Raw genomic sequence first — 17,184 nt, 5'->3', positions numbered from 1 at the left:
GGAACCCACCTCAGGGTCCAAGTCCCTGCTCTGCTGTGTCAGGTATACTTGGACCCAAGCTCGAGCTTGTAAATCAACCCTCGTGCCTTTGCATAGGTGTCAGCTCCTTGGTGGTTTCTCGGATACGCAATCTTGGGCACAACACTAGTATATGCCATTTATACTAAGAGTTCTCCTCCTTCCCTCCCCTAATCTGTCATGTGTTCCAAGACCCTGAAGAGTCTATTGGATTTTGGGGGATCATTGATCTAATTCTCACTTGATGGGAGAATACAGAGTGGCTGGACTTCCTACCCATGTGATGGGCATTCTTACTGGCAGTTGGATTGAGAGTGTGAAGCCTGGTCAAAGCACCTCGGAGGATACAAAGGTTCTTTCTCTATGGGGGCTATTCACCGGGAAGATGGCTGCATGGCCATGTGTCTCTGTGGCAAAAGCCATAGAAGGATTAAAATAGATAGAGGTGATTTGGGAGAGGAGGAGACTTCCCTTAAGACCCTCAAGGAAGACTCTCTGAAAGAAGTAGTCCTGGAAAGGAAAGTAAAATTTTGTGGAGGCCAGAGTGTAACAAGGGTGAGGAAAGACATGGGCTTATAAAAGGAGTATTTGTGAGGTTTGTAACTGTGTCTTAGATTCACTCAAAAAACTGTAGCAGGGGAGACAGCATCGATGTGGTGGTCAAGAAGTTCTTTTGGATTCTTTGAAAATACAGTATTATAAAGACATAAATCCATGAGGTAACCTTGAAGAATAGTCATGGAAGGGGTGGGGCCTGAGAGATTGGAAGCCCCAAGCCCACTGTGACTTGGATTCATTTCCTGTAGCTGTTGTAACAAATTGCCACAAAAGGGAGGCTTCAAACAATATTTTTTTCTCTGTCTCACAGTTCTGGAGGCCCGAAGTCCGGTATTGCTGGGTCAAAGTTGGAGGGCAGAAGGCACCATGGTCACTCCTGAGTTTCTAGAAGAGAATGGGTCTCTTGTTCTCCTAGCTTCCAGAGAGCAGGTATTCCTTGAGTGTGGCTGTATCACCCCAACCTCTGCCCTGTGGTCATGTCCTCTTCATTTCTGCATCTCTGTGTAGAATCTTCTCCCTCCCTCTTTTTTTTTTTTTTAAAGATTTTATTTATTTATTCATGAGAGACACACACAGAGAGAGGCAGAGATATAGGCAGAGGGAGAAGCAGGCTCCATGCAGGGAACCCAATGTGGGACTCCATCCCAGGTCTCCAGGATCACGCCCTGGACTGAAGGCAGACACTTAACCACCGAGCCACCCAGGCATCCCTTCTCCCTCCCTCTTACAAAGAAACGTGACTATATTTAGATCCCACCTGGACAATCCAGGAGAATTTCTCCACCTCAAGGTCTCTAACTTAATCACACCTGCAAAGATTTTTTAATTAACTAACTAATTAATTTTTTCACCATATAAGGCAACATTTACAGGTTCCAGGGATTTGGCCATGGATATCTTTTGAAGGGTCATTTTTCAGCCTACTACAGGGTTTACCTTTATACAGACAGCCTTCAATTTTTCAGTAATTACTCAACAGTGCTTTATTGACCCAAAGGGGGTCTGTCTCTCCCCAAGTGCCTCTGTCCCATTCAGACCTCTGGCCTAAGTCTAAAAACTGAGGCAGTCTCCCACTGGCACTGGCCTTGGCATAGTCCCCTGCTCAAATGAACTGTTTCCAGTCTCACCAACTTCATTAAAAAATGTAGAGGAACTGGTAAGAAGCTCTTTTGGGGACAAGAGGTCTCTGATTTTGCATGAGAAAACGGCAAAGCTATGGAAAGGGATAACCATTTGGAAATGCCTTTAGAAATCCAGATACAGGATGCCTGGGTAGCTCAGCGGTTGAGCAGCTACCTTTGGCTCAGGGTGTGATCCACATCAGGCTCCCTGCATGGAGCCTGCTACTCCCTCTGCCTATGTCTCTGCCTCTCTCTGTGCATCTCTTGTGAATAAATAAATAAAATCTTAAAAAAAAAAAAAAGAAATCCAGATACAGGGCACCTGTGTGGCTCAATCAGCTAAGTGGTTAAACATCTGCCATTGGTTCAGTGTCCTGGGATCAAGTTCCACTGGGACTCCCTGCTCAGCAGGGAATCTTCTCGTTTGTTCTCATTCTCTCTCTCTCTCCTACACACAAAAATAAATAAAATCTTTAAGAAAAAAAAAGAAATCCAAATACAACTTATGATTGACATTGAGTTCATACCCCTCTCTACCGATTTCCATTCTGTTCCTTGTTTTCTTTATTTTAATGTATTCCATCTTACAATTGCAATCAGGTGCCCAAGCTGTGCATTTCAGGGTCATTATTGCACTTCTTAGGAAGTAAAGCTATCTCTGACCTTATGCTTTTTAATACCACCTAAGGTGGTAGGTAATTGTCCACAAATGCACAGTCTGTCAGGTCTTATTGCTCAAACGAAACCCACTTCCACGGTAAGACAAGAAGAGAAGGGGGTAGAACTCCTGCTAGTTTTATCAGCACTTGTCCTCGGGAAATGCTGAATCTTGGCACTGAAAGAAATTGTAAAAGTGATAAATTTGTCACCAAATATGGACCACTGCACTCACAAGACTGCAACTCCTTACATTAATGGAGATTAGGATATAACTTTTTAAATTTGGAGCCTCATTACACAGTATAAATAAAAATAGAGCCCCAACTATATCATCTTTAGTTGCCTCTAAACAGAATGCTGGTTATCTACTGAGGTCTTGGCCATGTGTTTCTGGGGAGCCAGCAGAGTTCGTTCTATGCTTTGAAAGCAAAGTTAGAAAAGATATGTGGGTATCTTTAAGAGAGAGCAGAGATGGATGTCTGCACTCCTTCCAACTAAGAGCACAGTTGAACAAAATGTGCTAGCAAAAATGTGACGGCATTGTTCGAGTGATGACTTCCTGTGCGTGGAGTTGGAGGAATGATATGCATTCTCCCGTCTAAATGTAAGGAGCCGTCCATCCACTTGTACTTTGTGTTCTTGTTACCAAGAGTTTGAAAATAGCCACAGTTTTCACTCAGCCTGGTAGAGACCCAGAGAGAGATGCTGATATTCAAAGCTGTGATTGCCGAGTCTTTTAGCATCCCTTGGTACAACTGATTAAAGCAATTGATCAATACCGAACTTCGAGAAAAACTACTGTGGGCATGTTACAGACGACATCCCATGAATAAATAACTTGGATAATGGCATTTGTCTTACTATCAAGCTCATCTATAATTTAGCAAGAATAATACCCATTAAAAGAACACCTAGGATGATTGCTGCCAAAATAAAGAGTTAATTGGTTTTTATCTTCTGGGAAGTCTCTCAAACAAGATAGGGAAGGTAAAGTGGCTACCTACTGTAATAATAAATGTAAAGTAGCTCCTGAGTCTACCCTTATCTTCTGGGACACTTGCCTTTAATAGCATTTCAAATAGCACCTTTTGGATCCAACTTCTACCATTCAAGAAGCTTTTAGGGAGGTCTTTTTTCTTTTCCATGTAGGGATCAAATCTGTATCATGGAAAAATATCATTCACTGCTTTAAATAAATTAATTCACTGAGCACTAAGTATAGAGAGTATAAATAAATTCCTCCTGGGACTGAAATGTTTTTGTAACATAAATAAAGCCTTCTATTCACAAGACACTCCTCTTCATTTTGGCTGGCACAAGCTTCAGTTATAAATGGCTGATGGTATCTCATTCACGTGGCTCTAAAACTTTGGGGTAGTCAAATGGGCAAGAGAAATCAGGACCTACTCTGGGATGGGAAGAGTATAAGACCACACTCCCAATGGCAGGCAGATAGGAATGGGTGTGATCAAAACCCACACTACCCACTAGAGCAGATGTTCCTGTTTTACCACTAAGAAACTAGGCACAACAAAATCAAAGGGACTTGAGCAAGATTCATGTTGTGAGCCCAGCCAGCAAGTTTGCACCTAGGTGACTTGTTTGTTTCTAAGTTTTAATGGGATAATGCTAGTCATAGGCTGTGCATTGAGGCTGGGAAGCAAGGTTATTACAGGATTAAAAAAAAAAAAAGACATCCTTGTCATAGTATCGATTGGCATCAGCTTTTGCCTCACCGGTTGATCTGTCATTGGATTTCTTTGAGCACTTTAGAGTCACATGGCTAAAGTTGGAGTGTGTGAAAATCATTGTTGAGCATTATCATTTCCAAAGACTTATTGGGGGTAAAAATAATATTTTTTCAAGTAATGTCCATGCTTATACTGAATCAGTAATTGCTGTATAAAGTAAACTTGAGTGTGTTCCTAATGTCCTCTAGAGATGCTGTAAGTACCGTTTGCTAGTATTTATGGTCTGCAATCAAACAGGAGTCAAGACCATAAATCATTACCCTGAATATAATATTTTTGTTTCATGAAAGTCTGAGCTTTCAACCCCAAAGCAACAAATCAGTCCGCTCCTTATTGAGCCTGTCACAGCCCCATCTTTGAGTAGGACCACATTTATTACCATTGTCAACTGCCTCATGTGAGAGAACAGGAAGGAGGGTAGGAGGATATAAATATAAATTGAAAAGCAGTGCTTTGAGGGGGTTGGCCTGGCTGAGGGGAGAGGTAACATAACATAGAGACTTTCACCTCAGGGTCACATATTTGATGGCCTATGTGCTGAAGTGGTGATCAAGTTTCCACGTCACCTAGAATCTGGCTGTTAACTGTCACCATTGCTGAGAGTCTCAACATAGGGCAAAGTGCTCAGGGAAGCTGAAGGCTGAACTTTCAGCCTTTCCACTGACCCCGAAAGCACTTTGGGCTTCTCTGAGGACAAGCCGGCATCTCAAGGAACTGCATTATATTATTCTGCGGAGGGAAGTTGGAGACATCAGAGATGGGTAGATATTCCCTTGCTTATGGAGGAAGGTTTTTACCTCTAGAACTTTGTCTTTGGTAGATTTGATGAAACCCTAAAAATGCTGCTTGTTAAGTAAGAAACTGCTGCTTTGACTCTCGTAGGGAAAGCACCAGGCAGGCAAAGCCCTCCAGGGAGTAATGCCACCAAAGGAGAGGAAAAGCTATGTTTCCAAAGGCAAAAAGTAGGCCTGTGACTGGGACAACAGCCTGAATGCTGGTGAGCCATCTTTACAAATACTCTTTGCCAGAGACTCAGAAAAAAGCCAGGCAAAATGGAAAGCTTCTCTTTGATGTTTAAATGAAATCAGCATCTCTTAGGGTGACTTCTTCATACTTAGGAAATTTACGGGACTGGGAAACAGCCAAGACCTCTGCCGATATCTTAGATGTAGATGAAATATCTCTTATTTTCATCTTCCTCATTCAAAAACAAACTCTAATAGGAGCATAGGATTTTGCTAGGTAAATTATAACATAAGTGGACATTATATACCAACACAGAAAATACTGGAATGCAAAAGGTTGATATGACATGCCATTAAGGAATTGCATGCAAACAGATACTTCCAGAATCCTACATGCTATGCATCTTTTGTTCTTCTTTACTCAACCTAAATAGTCCCTAATATAACATGACTAAGGAACTAATTTTCTTTTATTCTATTTTAAATGGTCTTGTTGATACTAGTTTAAAAGTCTCCAGTGAACGAGAAAACAGTCCTCACCGAAAACTTGAACTGAATAGTTTTGCTTGCAAATTGCATTTGTACTTTACTTCAATGTGGTTCTAATCATTATACTTCTAGCACTCTGCCTAGGGTTGATCTACCCTTAGCTACGTAAAAATTTAAACACTATTTATGTACTTATAAAACAAAAAGCCAACATCTTACTCATTCTAAATTGACAAGGGCATGTTGCTGTTGTTTCCTCAAAAGAGCAAATAGAGACAGAGTATTTATTGGGGTTTCATTAAAATTTGATTGGAGGAGGGGAAGCTAAATTGCTTCAGGATCTGTGCAATGTGGGCACAAGGCTTTTATTTTCTCTGTAGTTCAGCATGTTCATGAGGACGTGAGGGCACCCAGCTTCACAGACTATGTTGGAAATTAGCATACAGGTGCATGACATGATGGCATGTGAGTAGCACATGCTAACCCCTCTTGGTCCCTCAACTTCAGACAGACCTTTATTAGGGAGCTGTGTTTTGCTTGGGGCCCATCTAAAATGAACTATGGAGGACTTGAGGATTAAAAAAAAAAGAGAGGATGACTCTGATTGGAAATGAGCTCCATGGGAAAACTAAAGGAAGTGGGAGTCTTTGGGTGTTGGAAAGAAGATGGTGAAGGCTAAGGCAAGCTCTGGTAGTAAGCAGCATTTTTACACAGTATAATGTCATACATAGAAATTCAAAACACATAAATGTTCACTTATGAAGTTGCTTTCAGGAATTATCAGGTGATGTTTAGTACCTGATTATGGTTGAACAAACAGAGGCTTTGAGAGATTTAAGTAACTTTTCCATGTTCACATTGCTGGGTAAATGGCACAGCCAAGCTACATTTGCAAATTTTGTCTGACCCCAAAAGCTGTGCCCTATGTGTGAAAACTCATTAAGTAGTGTGGATGAAATGAAGTAAAATGTAGAAAGCACTTGCTATGGGGTCTGGCACATAGTGCTCAGTAAGTAACAGCTATGCAATTATGTCTTAGAACTCCACCATTTCTTACTCTTTTAGTTTGAACCATTGTTTTTGCTAGATTTCTGTCCACTTCACCACCCTTAAATGACACTAGTAGTTACAAAAGCCAACAGATTAGAAATAGGAACTGAATGGCCAAAGACAGTTACTGCAGAGTATTGGGGAGATAGCTTGTTGCGAGATTTTTCAAACTAGTGAGTTTTGTTAAGCTAAGCTGTTGTCACCATTCCTCAACCACCACCCCATTTCCATTACTTCTTAGAGTCATTGTGCCAAATACAATAGTTTTCTACGTATTTTGACAATTTACTGTGACTATCACTGCATTATAAAACAATTTGCTCTTTTTATTTATATGGATAATTTTAAAACAATTTGCTGTTTTTATTTATATAGATAATTTTAAAATTATGTGTGTGGGTATATATATATATATATATATATACCCACACACACATACACACATATCTGTATTTGACATTTCCTGAAATATTCCTTAAGAAATGTGCAGATTAGAGTACTTTAAGTGCAAATTATAGAAACAAACAAGCATAAACCATTTATGAACAAAAATATAAGATCTTTAAAGGCCCAGGGCGCCTGTACCTTCTCCAGGTTCTGTCACTCGGAGTGTGTTAAGTGGATGAAATGTCAGTGATTCAGCAGAAAAAAATCAGACAGCAAGAGTTATTATTCTCAACTTTAAGCCTATTTAGGAAGTTACTTAGTAAGTGAAGACAGTTTCTTCATTAACCAAGATCCAGACAACTAAGAGTCTTCCAGATTCAAATTGCAATACCCCGTAAGCCTGAGTGCCAAAGAGAAGATGCTGAAAGATCATAAGACAGTCTGTTACTCTAAGACTGCCAGCAATAAAGAAATGGAGCCAAAGAACTCTAGAGGAGCTTGTCAGTGGAGGGCTGCATGTGCTTCCCCCTGGAATTCAACACTTCGACAACTCCATTTTAAGTCCACTTTGGTGAATTTCATTCCTTTAAGAACTGCCAATAACTAAAAATATACCAGCAACAAATATGAAGAATTGCAAAGAGAATAACAACACCCGACTACTTTAGATACTCTCCTTTTTCATTTCACATGCTCCCCATAGCTGATCCCTAGTTTTGTATGTCTGCAGTGGATAGGTGACAACACAATAGGTCAATTTGCTCAAGCAACGTAGTCAAGCAACTTGTAAGCTCACTGCAAACTGACACATTGATTGAATTCACCCATAAATTAAGTCTAACTGCTCAAACATGTATATGCCTTCTGTTGAGACTCTCTGAGTCTTAATAGACTAATGTCAAGGCTAGATTCCAATTTTAGTTTGTGTCTAAATGAAGGTTGGTGCTCTTTGAAAATTAAATGATAATAATTATTGAGATTGCTGTAATTATGATTTGCACAGCTTAAAAGTTATGAGAGTATCATTTTATTTGCTAAATAGTGTTGTTTTATTCTGCATGTTTACATTTACTAGGCAAATAGAGACAGCTCTGAAGGTATCTGCTATCTCTTGGGACCCCCATGGAAAATGAGGTGCTGTGTCTCATAAGACATTCTTGGCAAATGTAATATGTAAACCAAAAAAAAAAACATATGGTGCACAACATCTCTCAAATGAAAAATAAGGCTTCCCAAGGAAGGAGCCTTGGGGGATTCTGAACTCAAATTGCAAGGAACAAATGTGCTATTTTAATTTTGGCCTTAAAACTTCCTTTCCTGGAATGGTCTCAATATCACAATCTTTGCTCAACAGCACACACTAAACCAGAAACTCTCCTTGTTTTCTGGTTTGCTTTTCCTCAGAAAAAAAATCATCAGAGCTTTGGAGATTTGCAACTCCTCCTACACCAACCTTAGAAACCCAAGAAAATTCTATAACTTAATTCCCAAGGCCACAAACGGAAGGAATTCTCCCTGAGAAAAGACTGTTTCTTTTCTTTCCTTCCTCCTCTTCCACATCCTCCTTCATTTTAATTTCAGATGCTTTTAATTTCAGAGGTGCTTCGCTGGACTTCTCACCATTCAGATAGGTTTGCTCCCTCCCTAGCCCTGCTTTCCCTCCAGTGCAACACTTGCTTCCATGAGGAGGCTCCATCCAGCAGTTTAAAGTGAACCTTTGTAGTCTTCTCTACACCTGGAAAAAGTGTGTCTCCTTCCAATGTTTGGTGTGGCTAAGGCCATGAGGGGAGGATATTGCAAGCCTACATCCAGCTAGGACAATTTGTCAGTCTTCATTATTGCAAGCTGTGTGGCAGCACCACCAGAGTGAAGGGTCAGTGTGGCTTCCAATTAAAACTCCCTATCGAAGATGGATTTATGTTTGGTCTACTTCAAAACACATTGGGCTGCAACTTATCATTTAAGTTGTCAGGCTGGAAGCACTTTCCTTTTTGAGTGCAAAGGGTTTAAAGGCCATTAATTCATTTTGTTTAAGGTGTAAAGACATAAACAAATGAATATTTATTTATTTATTTATTTATAGGTTGGGAAAAGACTTTGGTCCAGATGTTTGCTGGATACACTGAAACATTTAGAATGTGAATCAAATTGGCCTGTTTTTTGTCCCACACATTGAGCATTTCTGCCCTAATGTGTTTACTATGGGAATGTTATAATGAAAGAAAAGAGCAAACTCTTTAGATGATCCTCAAAATCATATGCTAAGAATATCTAATACAGCCCAAGTCTTTCAGGGGTGAATTCTTTTTCTTAAAGAGAGACATGATTTCCTATTTTTAAGGATAAGAAGTATGTATTTTTAATAATCTCAGACATGAAGTCAAATTTCTTCTTGTGACATTTAATGATGTCAGCACAAATAAATCACTTTCAGAAATAAAATGTCTATTGCATACCTGTAGTTTAAAGAAATAAAAGAAATAGAGAGGAGTAAAATGTTTTAGGGGAGTATTCCTGGCAAACAGACCATCTCCGGGTATAATAAATGAGAGCTGTAAAGGGGAAGGAGACAGCAGCAAGATGAGAGTGTGTCTCTTGCCAAGAAAGACCCAAACATTTCAAATACACTATGTCTTAGAGCTCATTTATCTTTGATAAGATCTATCCTTTGGTCTTTCTCTAATCTTGTTTTGTTGCTTTTTGAGAGGGGGTCCTAGCTGAGGTCTTGTTTAGTGAAGATGAAAATCTTTTAGTTTCTTATCTCTTTTTGATAGCCTTAAGCTTACTCTTCTCTGGGAACTCATTCTTGCCTCCCTCCCACAACTACCCCCACCCATAACTTGGGCAAAATCAATTAAGCTCACTTACTCTGTCTATTTAGCTATATCCATTAACTGTGAAATGCAGTGTCCTGACATTCACAATCCCCATCGGACAACCTTGGGACAGAAGCAGGAGGACACGGCTAATGTAGCTGCCGACGTCATCATCTGGCACCACTTTGCAGCCTAGGGAACCCTCAGCAGGTCAAGGAGACTTGAAACACAAATTAGCTAGAGCATGTAGAGAGCCTGCTCCCTGATCTCACCTCAACACTCTTGACACTGCCCAGGCAAATTCTGATATAATAAAGAACCCCAGTTTTTACCCTCTAACCACACTAGTATTAGGGGAATTATGAAAAGGCTCTCTTTCATGTTAGGGAAAGTAGATCTTCCCAAACTCTCAGAGAAACAACAAGTCGTAATGAGAATTTAGTCCTGGAAATGCGACTGTATTTTCAGCATCCTTTCCAGATTAAGTAAATAATAATGAAATGATAATAATGGTTAATTTTTATTGGACCATACTTACCCCTCACCACACACAGGATGCTAAGCACTCAGACTTGATCTCACCTAATCCTCACAGCAGGGATTATTTTATAATTATTTTTTAAATGAAGTAACTAAGATTTTGAGAGGCTAAGGAATTTGCCCATTGATACAAAATAGTGAAGCTGGGATTTGAATGCTGGAGTCTGATTTGAAAATCTTCAGGTTTCATTGCTGTATGATAGAATGCCTGATCATTCCAAATGTGTCCATTGAGTTACAATTCAGGTATCCCAGAGACAAGCTCTGGTTGGATCTGTCCCCAAAGGAAGTACTTTTTTTCTTTCTGGGTTGTTGTTGTTTTTGAGAGAGAGGGAAAAGAGGGAGCAAGCGCAAGGGTGAGAGGGAGAGAGAGAATCTTAAGCAGGCTCCACACCTGGTTGGAGCCCTACCGGGCCTCATCTCACAACCCTGAGATCATGACCTGAGCCAAAATCAAGAGTTGGGTGATTAACCCACCTAAACATCTCTCAAATAAAAACAATTTATTTTTAATTCTTAAAAGAAGGGAGGACAGTATGTGTAGGCAATTGTCATATAAACTTCTAAGGTTGATGTCCATTTAGAAAGGAGAAAAATCTGTTGAAAATGGTACTTGGGATCAATTCTGTGTTACTATTAAACCAAATGGATGAACTCATGGCCAGAGAAGTATTACTGGTCAAGGGCCCTACATGTGCCAAGGGTAAACACTGAGGCTTTCTGGTAACTGGGCAATTGGATGACTCAGAGACAGCATCATCTCTAAGATGAGGTACAGGATTGGGTAGATCAGTTGTTTTGTTTTGCTATAGAACTCTGCTTTGCCAAGTGTGTCAATATTAACAAAGGCTGTTAATAAATATTGGCTAAAATTAGGTTTGAATATGCTGTCACTGATCAATGCTGTGAATTTTCACCTGATCTCCGTCTGTGCCTGAAGAATCTTAGGGCAGAGAAAGACGGGGGAGATCTTGGTTTTTATTCTCAAGGAACTTTGATTCTTTTTTCACACATAAGGCATTGGATTAGCCACATCGCTGAAATGAATCTCAGACTGTACATAGAGTCAATGGTGAAAGAACTCCATTTGAGAACAGGTGTTTGGGCTTGTCATTCAAGCTTCTCAGAATCTGGAGAACTGCCCGATTCATTGACTATGAATGGTAAACACTGTCCAGGCGGTCCGTGCTTCTCCTCTGGGTTGAGGAAATGAGTCAGACCATCAGAGGTGCTGAAATGGAATGTGTCTTCAAGTTACCTATGAGATACATGGGTGCAAGGTAATGATTGTGTTTTTGCTTTATCCACTTCAGAATTGCTCCTTTGTCCAGGCTTTCTCATGGATCCAATGGAGAAAATGCAGGATTAGCATTGTAGCAAGGCAGGAACTCCTGGCTACCCAAGATTCACTCCTCCCCATGGACACCAGTCCTTTTGGTCATGAAGCAGCATGAGAGGGCTAGAAACAGGCTTTTCCAGGGATGCAAGCTTAGTTCACATTAGCATCATTCCATGATTCAAACCCGCCTATGATGGCTGACTGTCACCTGAGAATGTTCCTTAGAAGGTAAACAGTCACATTGCCAATGGAAGTATGATTTTTAATGTCTTTAAGCAATCCACGAGAACCACTGGGATTTCCCATCTAAGATACGAAAGACATTTCCCATCTGTGGTCTGTGTTTACATCACAAAAAAATGTTGTTTAGACTGATGGGGTAAAATCTCTGACTTGGTTTGAAGGGAGAGGTTCTTCTTCATCATTCAGATCCTTTGGCCAAGCTTCTCCCATCCAGAGATCAGGCTGGAAGCTTTGCAGTGTTCTGTGGGAAGAGCTGTTTAAAATAGTTTTAAATCATTCCTATTTTAATCAAGCTAAAAATACCCAAAGACAGCCTTTCAGTATTCTGCCATTGGTCTCTGTCTCTTCTGTCAGCACAAACACATCAACAATAAGGAAGAATTAATATCCCTCTAAATATCTGGCTTCTTCCATATATATCATGGCCTGGAGTTGGTTTGGCTCCAATTTTGCAGAAAGATCCAGATTAATGACTCAGTTTCTGTGATCTAAACCAGATTTCTTAAGTTGGAATTTGATTTTCTAAGATTTTTATTTTGCCAGGGAGAATCTAGAGACTTTTTTTTTTTTAATCCTTAGCTGAAGGAACACAGTTCAGGAGATCACAGAGCAGGAAGAGAACAATGAAAGAGAGTGCTATCAAAAATAAAGATGTGATCTTAACATAGCACTGAATGTTAAGTTTAATGAACATGCAGCCTGCACACTGACTGCTGTTTAGGTTTCTAAACTACAGGAAGACCTTTTCTCATCAACATTGAATCAAACAAGTCTTTACATTAATAAAATAAAATATAATTCCAACTTACATTTGAAATTAGTGAGTAAAAAAGGTTTTTGCTTTGCTTTGGGCTTTTTTGTTTTGTTTTGTTTTGTTTTTTTGAGATGCCTTCACATCTGTCAGGTTAAAATCAATAACACAGGAAACAGCAGGTGTGGTTGAAGCTGCAAAGAAAGAGGAATCCTCATGTCCCTTGGTGGGAATGCAAACTGGTGCAGCCATTCTAGAAAACAGTAGAGAGGTTCCTCAAGAAGTTAAAAGTAGAGCTACCCTACAATCCAGCAATTGCACTACTAGGTATTTACCTGAAGGATACAAAGTACAGATTTGAATGGTACACACACCCCGATGTTTATAACAGCATTGTCAAAAATAGCAGCTATGGAAAGAACCCAAATGTCCATTGATTGATGAATGGATAAAGAAGATGTGGTACATAGATACTATAAAATATTACTCAGCCCTCAAAAAGAATGGAATCTTGCCACTTGCAATAACGTGAATGGAGCTAGGGTATATTATACTAAATGAAATAAGACAGAGAAAGACCAATACCTTATGATTTCACTTATATGTGGAATTTAAGAAATAAAACAGATGAATGTAAGGGAAGGAAAAGAGAGACAGAGAGAGAGAGAGAGGGAGGGAGGGAAACATACTATAAGAGACTCTTAACTATAGAGAACAAACAGGGTTGATTGAGAGAGGTGGGTGGGGGATGGGCTAGATGGGTGATTGTTATTAAGGAGGGCACTTGTGATGAACACTAGGTGTTATTTTAAGTGATGAATCATTAAATTCTACACCTGAAACCAATTTTACCATCTATGTTAACTAAGTAGGATTTAAATAAAAATTTGAAGGGGAAAAAAAGGAGTTAGATCTGGCTTCAAGTCCCAGATCTGCCCCTTACTAGCATATGACCTTGGCCAAAATACTTAACTCTTTAAGCACCAGTTCCCTTGTTGGTAAAATGACCATGTAATAGTCCTTACTTTAGAGGATTGCCATGGAAATATATTTCAAAGATCTTAGAAGAGTGTCAAGGACATCAAGTGCTCAATAATACTTCTGAATAAATAGAAGACCTGAAAACCCCTGACTCTGCTTTGTACTTAGTTACTATATTAATAACTCTTAAGTACCATTTCAGAGCTTGTTCTCTGTCTCTTGTTCCAGGCATCCATGGAGCATCATCCTTTTCTGCAGTTTTGGACTATTTTGCATAACTTGACCTCACCTTCCTCATTCCCATACTGTGTGCTCACCTTCCACCCAAGGGCTTCCCTGTTGATACTGTCCAGAGGCCACATATGTAAAACCTAAAGAGTGAGAGAGTTAATGTGCCCTGAGCCAAAACTTTAATCAGTGGAAGATGGAGAGGGTGGATAAATGTTCTCCCTTTCTCTCCCAGATGAACTGTCCTGAACTGTCCATGCGGCTTCTCGAAGGATGGACCCAACAATCAGTCATCCTTAGTAAAGATCAGCTTTATGATGTATCATATACTCACCCCCTTTCTCTGCTTCTGTGCCTTTTCCCCACCTTTCTACAACATGGTATTGCATCTCCCAATGAATAAATCAGGCTCTGATTACTGACACACTCAGGGTAAACAGTTAACCTCTGGACAAAACTGACACCTCAATTGCATATGTCTGAATACTGTAGTATGTTTATTGTCTTGCTTCCTCAATATCCATTTCTTGACCTGCTCTAAGTTAGAGTTAATTATAGAATATTAGAGCTGATAGTTACTATAGGGAAGAATGTGTCCCCCAAAAAATCATATGTTGAAACTCTACATATGTGATGGTTTCAGGACATGGGTCCTTTGAGAGGTAAGTAGAATTTGATGAGATCATGAAGGTAGAGCCCTCATGAATGGGATTCATGCCCTGATAGGGGTCATGAGAGAACTTGCCTCCTCTCTCTGCTCTCTGCCATGTGAGAGTACAACAAGAAGTTGGCAGTCTGCCACCCAGAAGAGTTTTCATCAGAACTCAACTGTGCTGGCACCCTGATCTCACTTCCAGCCTCTAGAACTGTGAAAAATAAATTATTGTTGTTTGTAAGCTTCCCAGTCTATGGTAATTTGTGATAGCCATCCAAGCTGACTCAAACAGCTTGAATGTTCCCATCCAAGTCAGCCTTCTTCGCAGGCTTCTCTTCTTCTGACAACCTCCGAGGTTCCTTGTTCCCAAGAATATCTCCTTAGTGCTCTTGTTTTCTAATTCTGAATCTTAATCCCCCAGGCTGGCTCATCTACCCATGATTCTGCAGCTTTTATCCAGATGCTGATGACTTCCACATCAGTGTCACCAGCCCAGGTCTTTGTCTTCAGCTTGGCTCTATTTTACAGTGACAGTTGGTGTCTTGAGCCCAAAAGGTCCAAGGCTTTTTTCTATTCCCATTATTTCTGGCTTACTGGTTTTTCTGAATTTTGCCTTATATTAATAATGATGATTTCTTGACTAGTCTTCTTTTTCCAGTCTTGCTCGCCTGTGAGCCATTCACATTGTTGTCAGGGTGAGTGTTCAAAAACTGGAAACTGATCATATTAGGCCCTCAATGCCTACAGGACAAAGTTCATCTTCATGTATCATGCACTTCTTAACTTTAAAAAATTTTTTTAATTTTATTTTTAGAGAGAAAGCTGAGCAGGGAGGAGGAAAGGCAGAGAGAGAGAGAGAGAGAGAGAGAGAGAGAATCCCAAACCTGCTAGAGCCATCTTGGTGTCTTTACATGAGCTACTAACCCTCTCCCTGGAACTCCCCCAGATCTTTTCATGGCAGGCTCTTTTTTATCCTGGATCAAATGTTACTTTCTTATAGAAGCCCTCATTATTCACCTTTCACCTCATTATCTATGATACCCTGCTTTATTTTTCTCATTGCACTTATTATTTGAAACTTTCCTATTATGTCATATTATTTCACAATTATACATTTACTTATTTTATCATCTTTCTCTCTCACTTGATTTTATACTTCAAGGGCAGAGACATTGCTTGTCTCATTTATTGTCATATTAAAGTGTCTAGAACAGCATTAGATATTAATAATAAAATTAACATAACTAATAAATATGAACTAATGAGTAAATTCTCTCTAATTAGTTGAAAGAATGGATGAAGAAATGGATTCTTCAGGGCCTTGATAAATGCTATTTCCTCTGCCCTTTGCCAAAAATATTCTGCTCGCCATCACTATTTCTCTTATGAATTTGTACTCCTTGGTCAAGGCCCAACTCAAATATTTGTAAAGCTGCTCTTGTGTCTCACCCAGAAAGAATTGGCCTCTCTTCTATGACTCCCTCTACTTGTTCATACTCTTTTATAACACCCAACAACTCACAGACAATGACATCTTCCTACTGAACTCTGATGATTAACCATCTCATCCTTTGGGGTTAGAATAGAGTCAGCAAAATTTACAGACTTACTCAAAACTATAAAACTAGAACTGAAAACCAGACCTTAGTCTAGTACTCAACATTTTAGTATGTACTCCCCAAAATACCATGGTAGAGAAGGAGCATCTCTCTAAATCTGCCTAGATCCTTCTCTAGATGTCTCAGTTTCTCCAGAAACTCTTGCTTTCTCAATGTGGAGATGGTTAGAGGTGACCAATATTTTTCTTATTGAATCCTTTGGTATCTGGTTATATATGCAGTTCCTGGTACACTGAAAACACCCAATAAATGTTTGAATAAGTATATGTACTTTTTATTGTCTCTTTAAATTTTTTTTTGCTTTCATGTAATTAAAAGTCTCTTTCCCCATCACCACCTACTTTTTTTGTTTCTGAGTCTCAGCCTACCTCCATTCTCTTCTAGCTCCCTCCTTTAGACAGAAGTGCTTGTTATGATCCTGGTTATTCCCAAGGAAAGTTTGAGAGTGGGACCAGCCACTTTTGTTTCATATGAAAGGTATTGGAGATAGTGGGCTCCTTGAAGCTCAGGAGGAGCTGAACTTTATGTGTTGATATGGATGACATGCCTTAAGATTAGATGTCTTATATCTAAAAATTTCTCTTGTTTTTTTCTCAAATTTTCAAGTGGCCTGAAGAGATGGAAGTTGGAAATCCTGCAGTTTTGTTTGCTGGGCATTCATAATGTAAATGTGTATTAAATAATCATATTGTACGTTCTAAATATACACAGCATTTATTTTTCAATTATGCAGCAATAAAGCTGGAAAAAAATAAATAACAGGAAAGGAGGTCCCTCTTAGTGATGGAGAGCATGACAAATGCACTTGTCTGATAAAGTCATTTTAATATTACATCATATCCCCATCATCATCAGCCCTTATTTTCAGGCCTTGCCTCAACAGTAAACTAGTTCTCTAAGGGTTTTTCTGGCAGAGACTGAGTTGCAAACTTTGTCCCACGTGCCTCAAGAAGAGAGTTTTAGATGTCCACAGATTTCTGAGCCTCTGTCTTATTCCACCCCGAATATGCTTG

The 17,184-nt window shown here is 39.6% G+C and overlaps 1 protein-coding gene across 11 annotated transcripts in view; it reads left to right on the top strand.

The window, feature by feature from the left end:
* Positions 1 to 16,407, top strand: part of LOC144313604 (uncharacterized) — a 151,355-nt gene extending 134,948 nt beyond the window's left edge. For 9 of the 11 annotated variants that reach the window (XM_077896553.1, XM_077896562.1, XM_077896568.1 and 6 more), the window contains 3 exons: positions 887 to 1,005; positions 4,991 to 5,105; positions 13,898 to 16,407. In XM_077896553.1, coding sequence (XP_077752679.1) covers positions 887 to 956 — 70 coding nt within the window. In that variant the 3' untranslated portion in view covers positions 957 to 1,005; positions 4,991 to 5,105; positions 13,898 to 16,407. The remainder of the gene's footprint in view (positions 1 to 886; positions 1,006 to 4,990; positions 5,106 to 13,897) is intronic. The other 2 variants (XM_077896554.1, XM_077896556.1) reach the window with 2 other exon arrangements.
* The last annotated feature ends 777 nt before the right edge of the window (positions 16,408 to 17,184 follow it).

This window comes from Canis aureus, chromosome 5, assembly GCF_053574225.1.
Source record: "Canis aureus isolate CA01 chromosome 5, VMU_Caureus_v.1.0, whole genome shotgun sequence".
NCBI classification, from domain to species: Eukaryota; Metazoa; Chordata; class Mammalia; order Carnivora; family Canidae; genus Canis; species Canis aureus.
The sequence above is the reverse complement of the archived record's forward strand: the minus strand, read 5'-3'. Positions and strand labels throughout refer to the sequence as shown.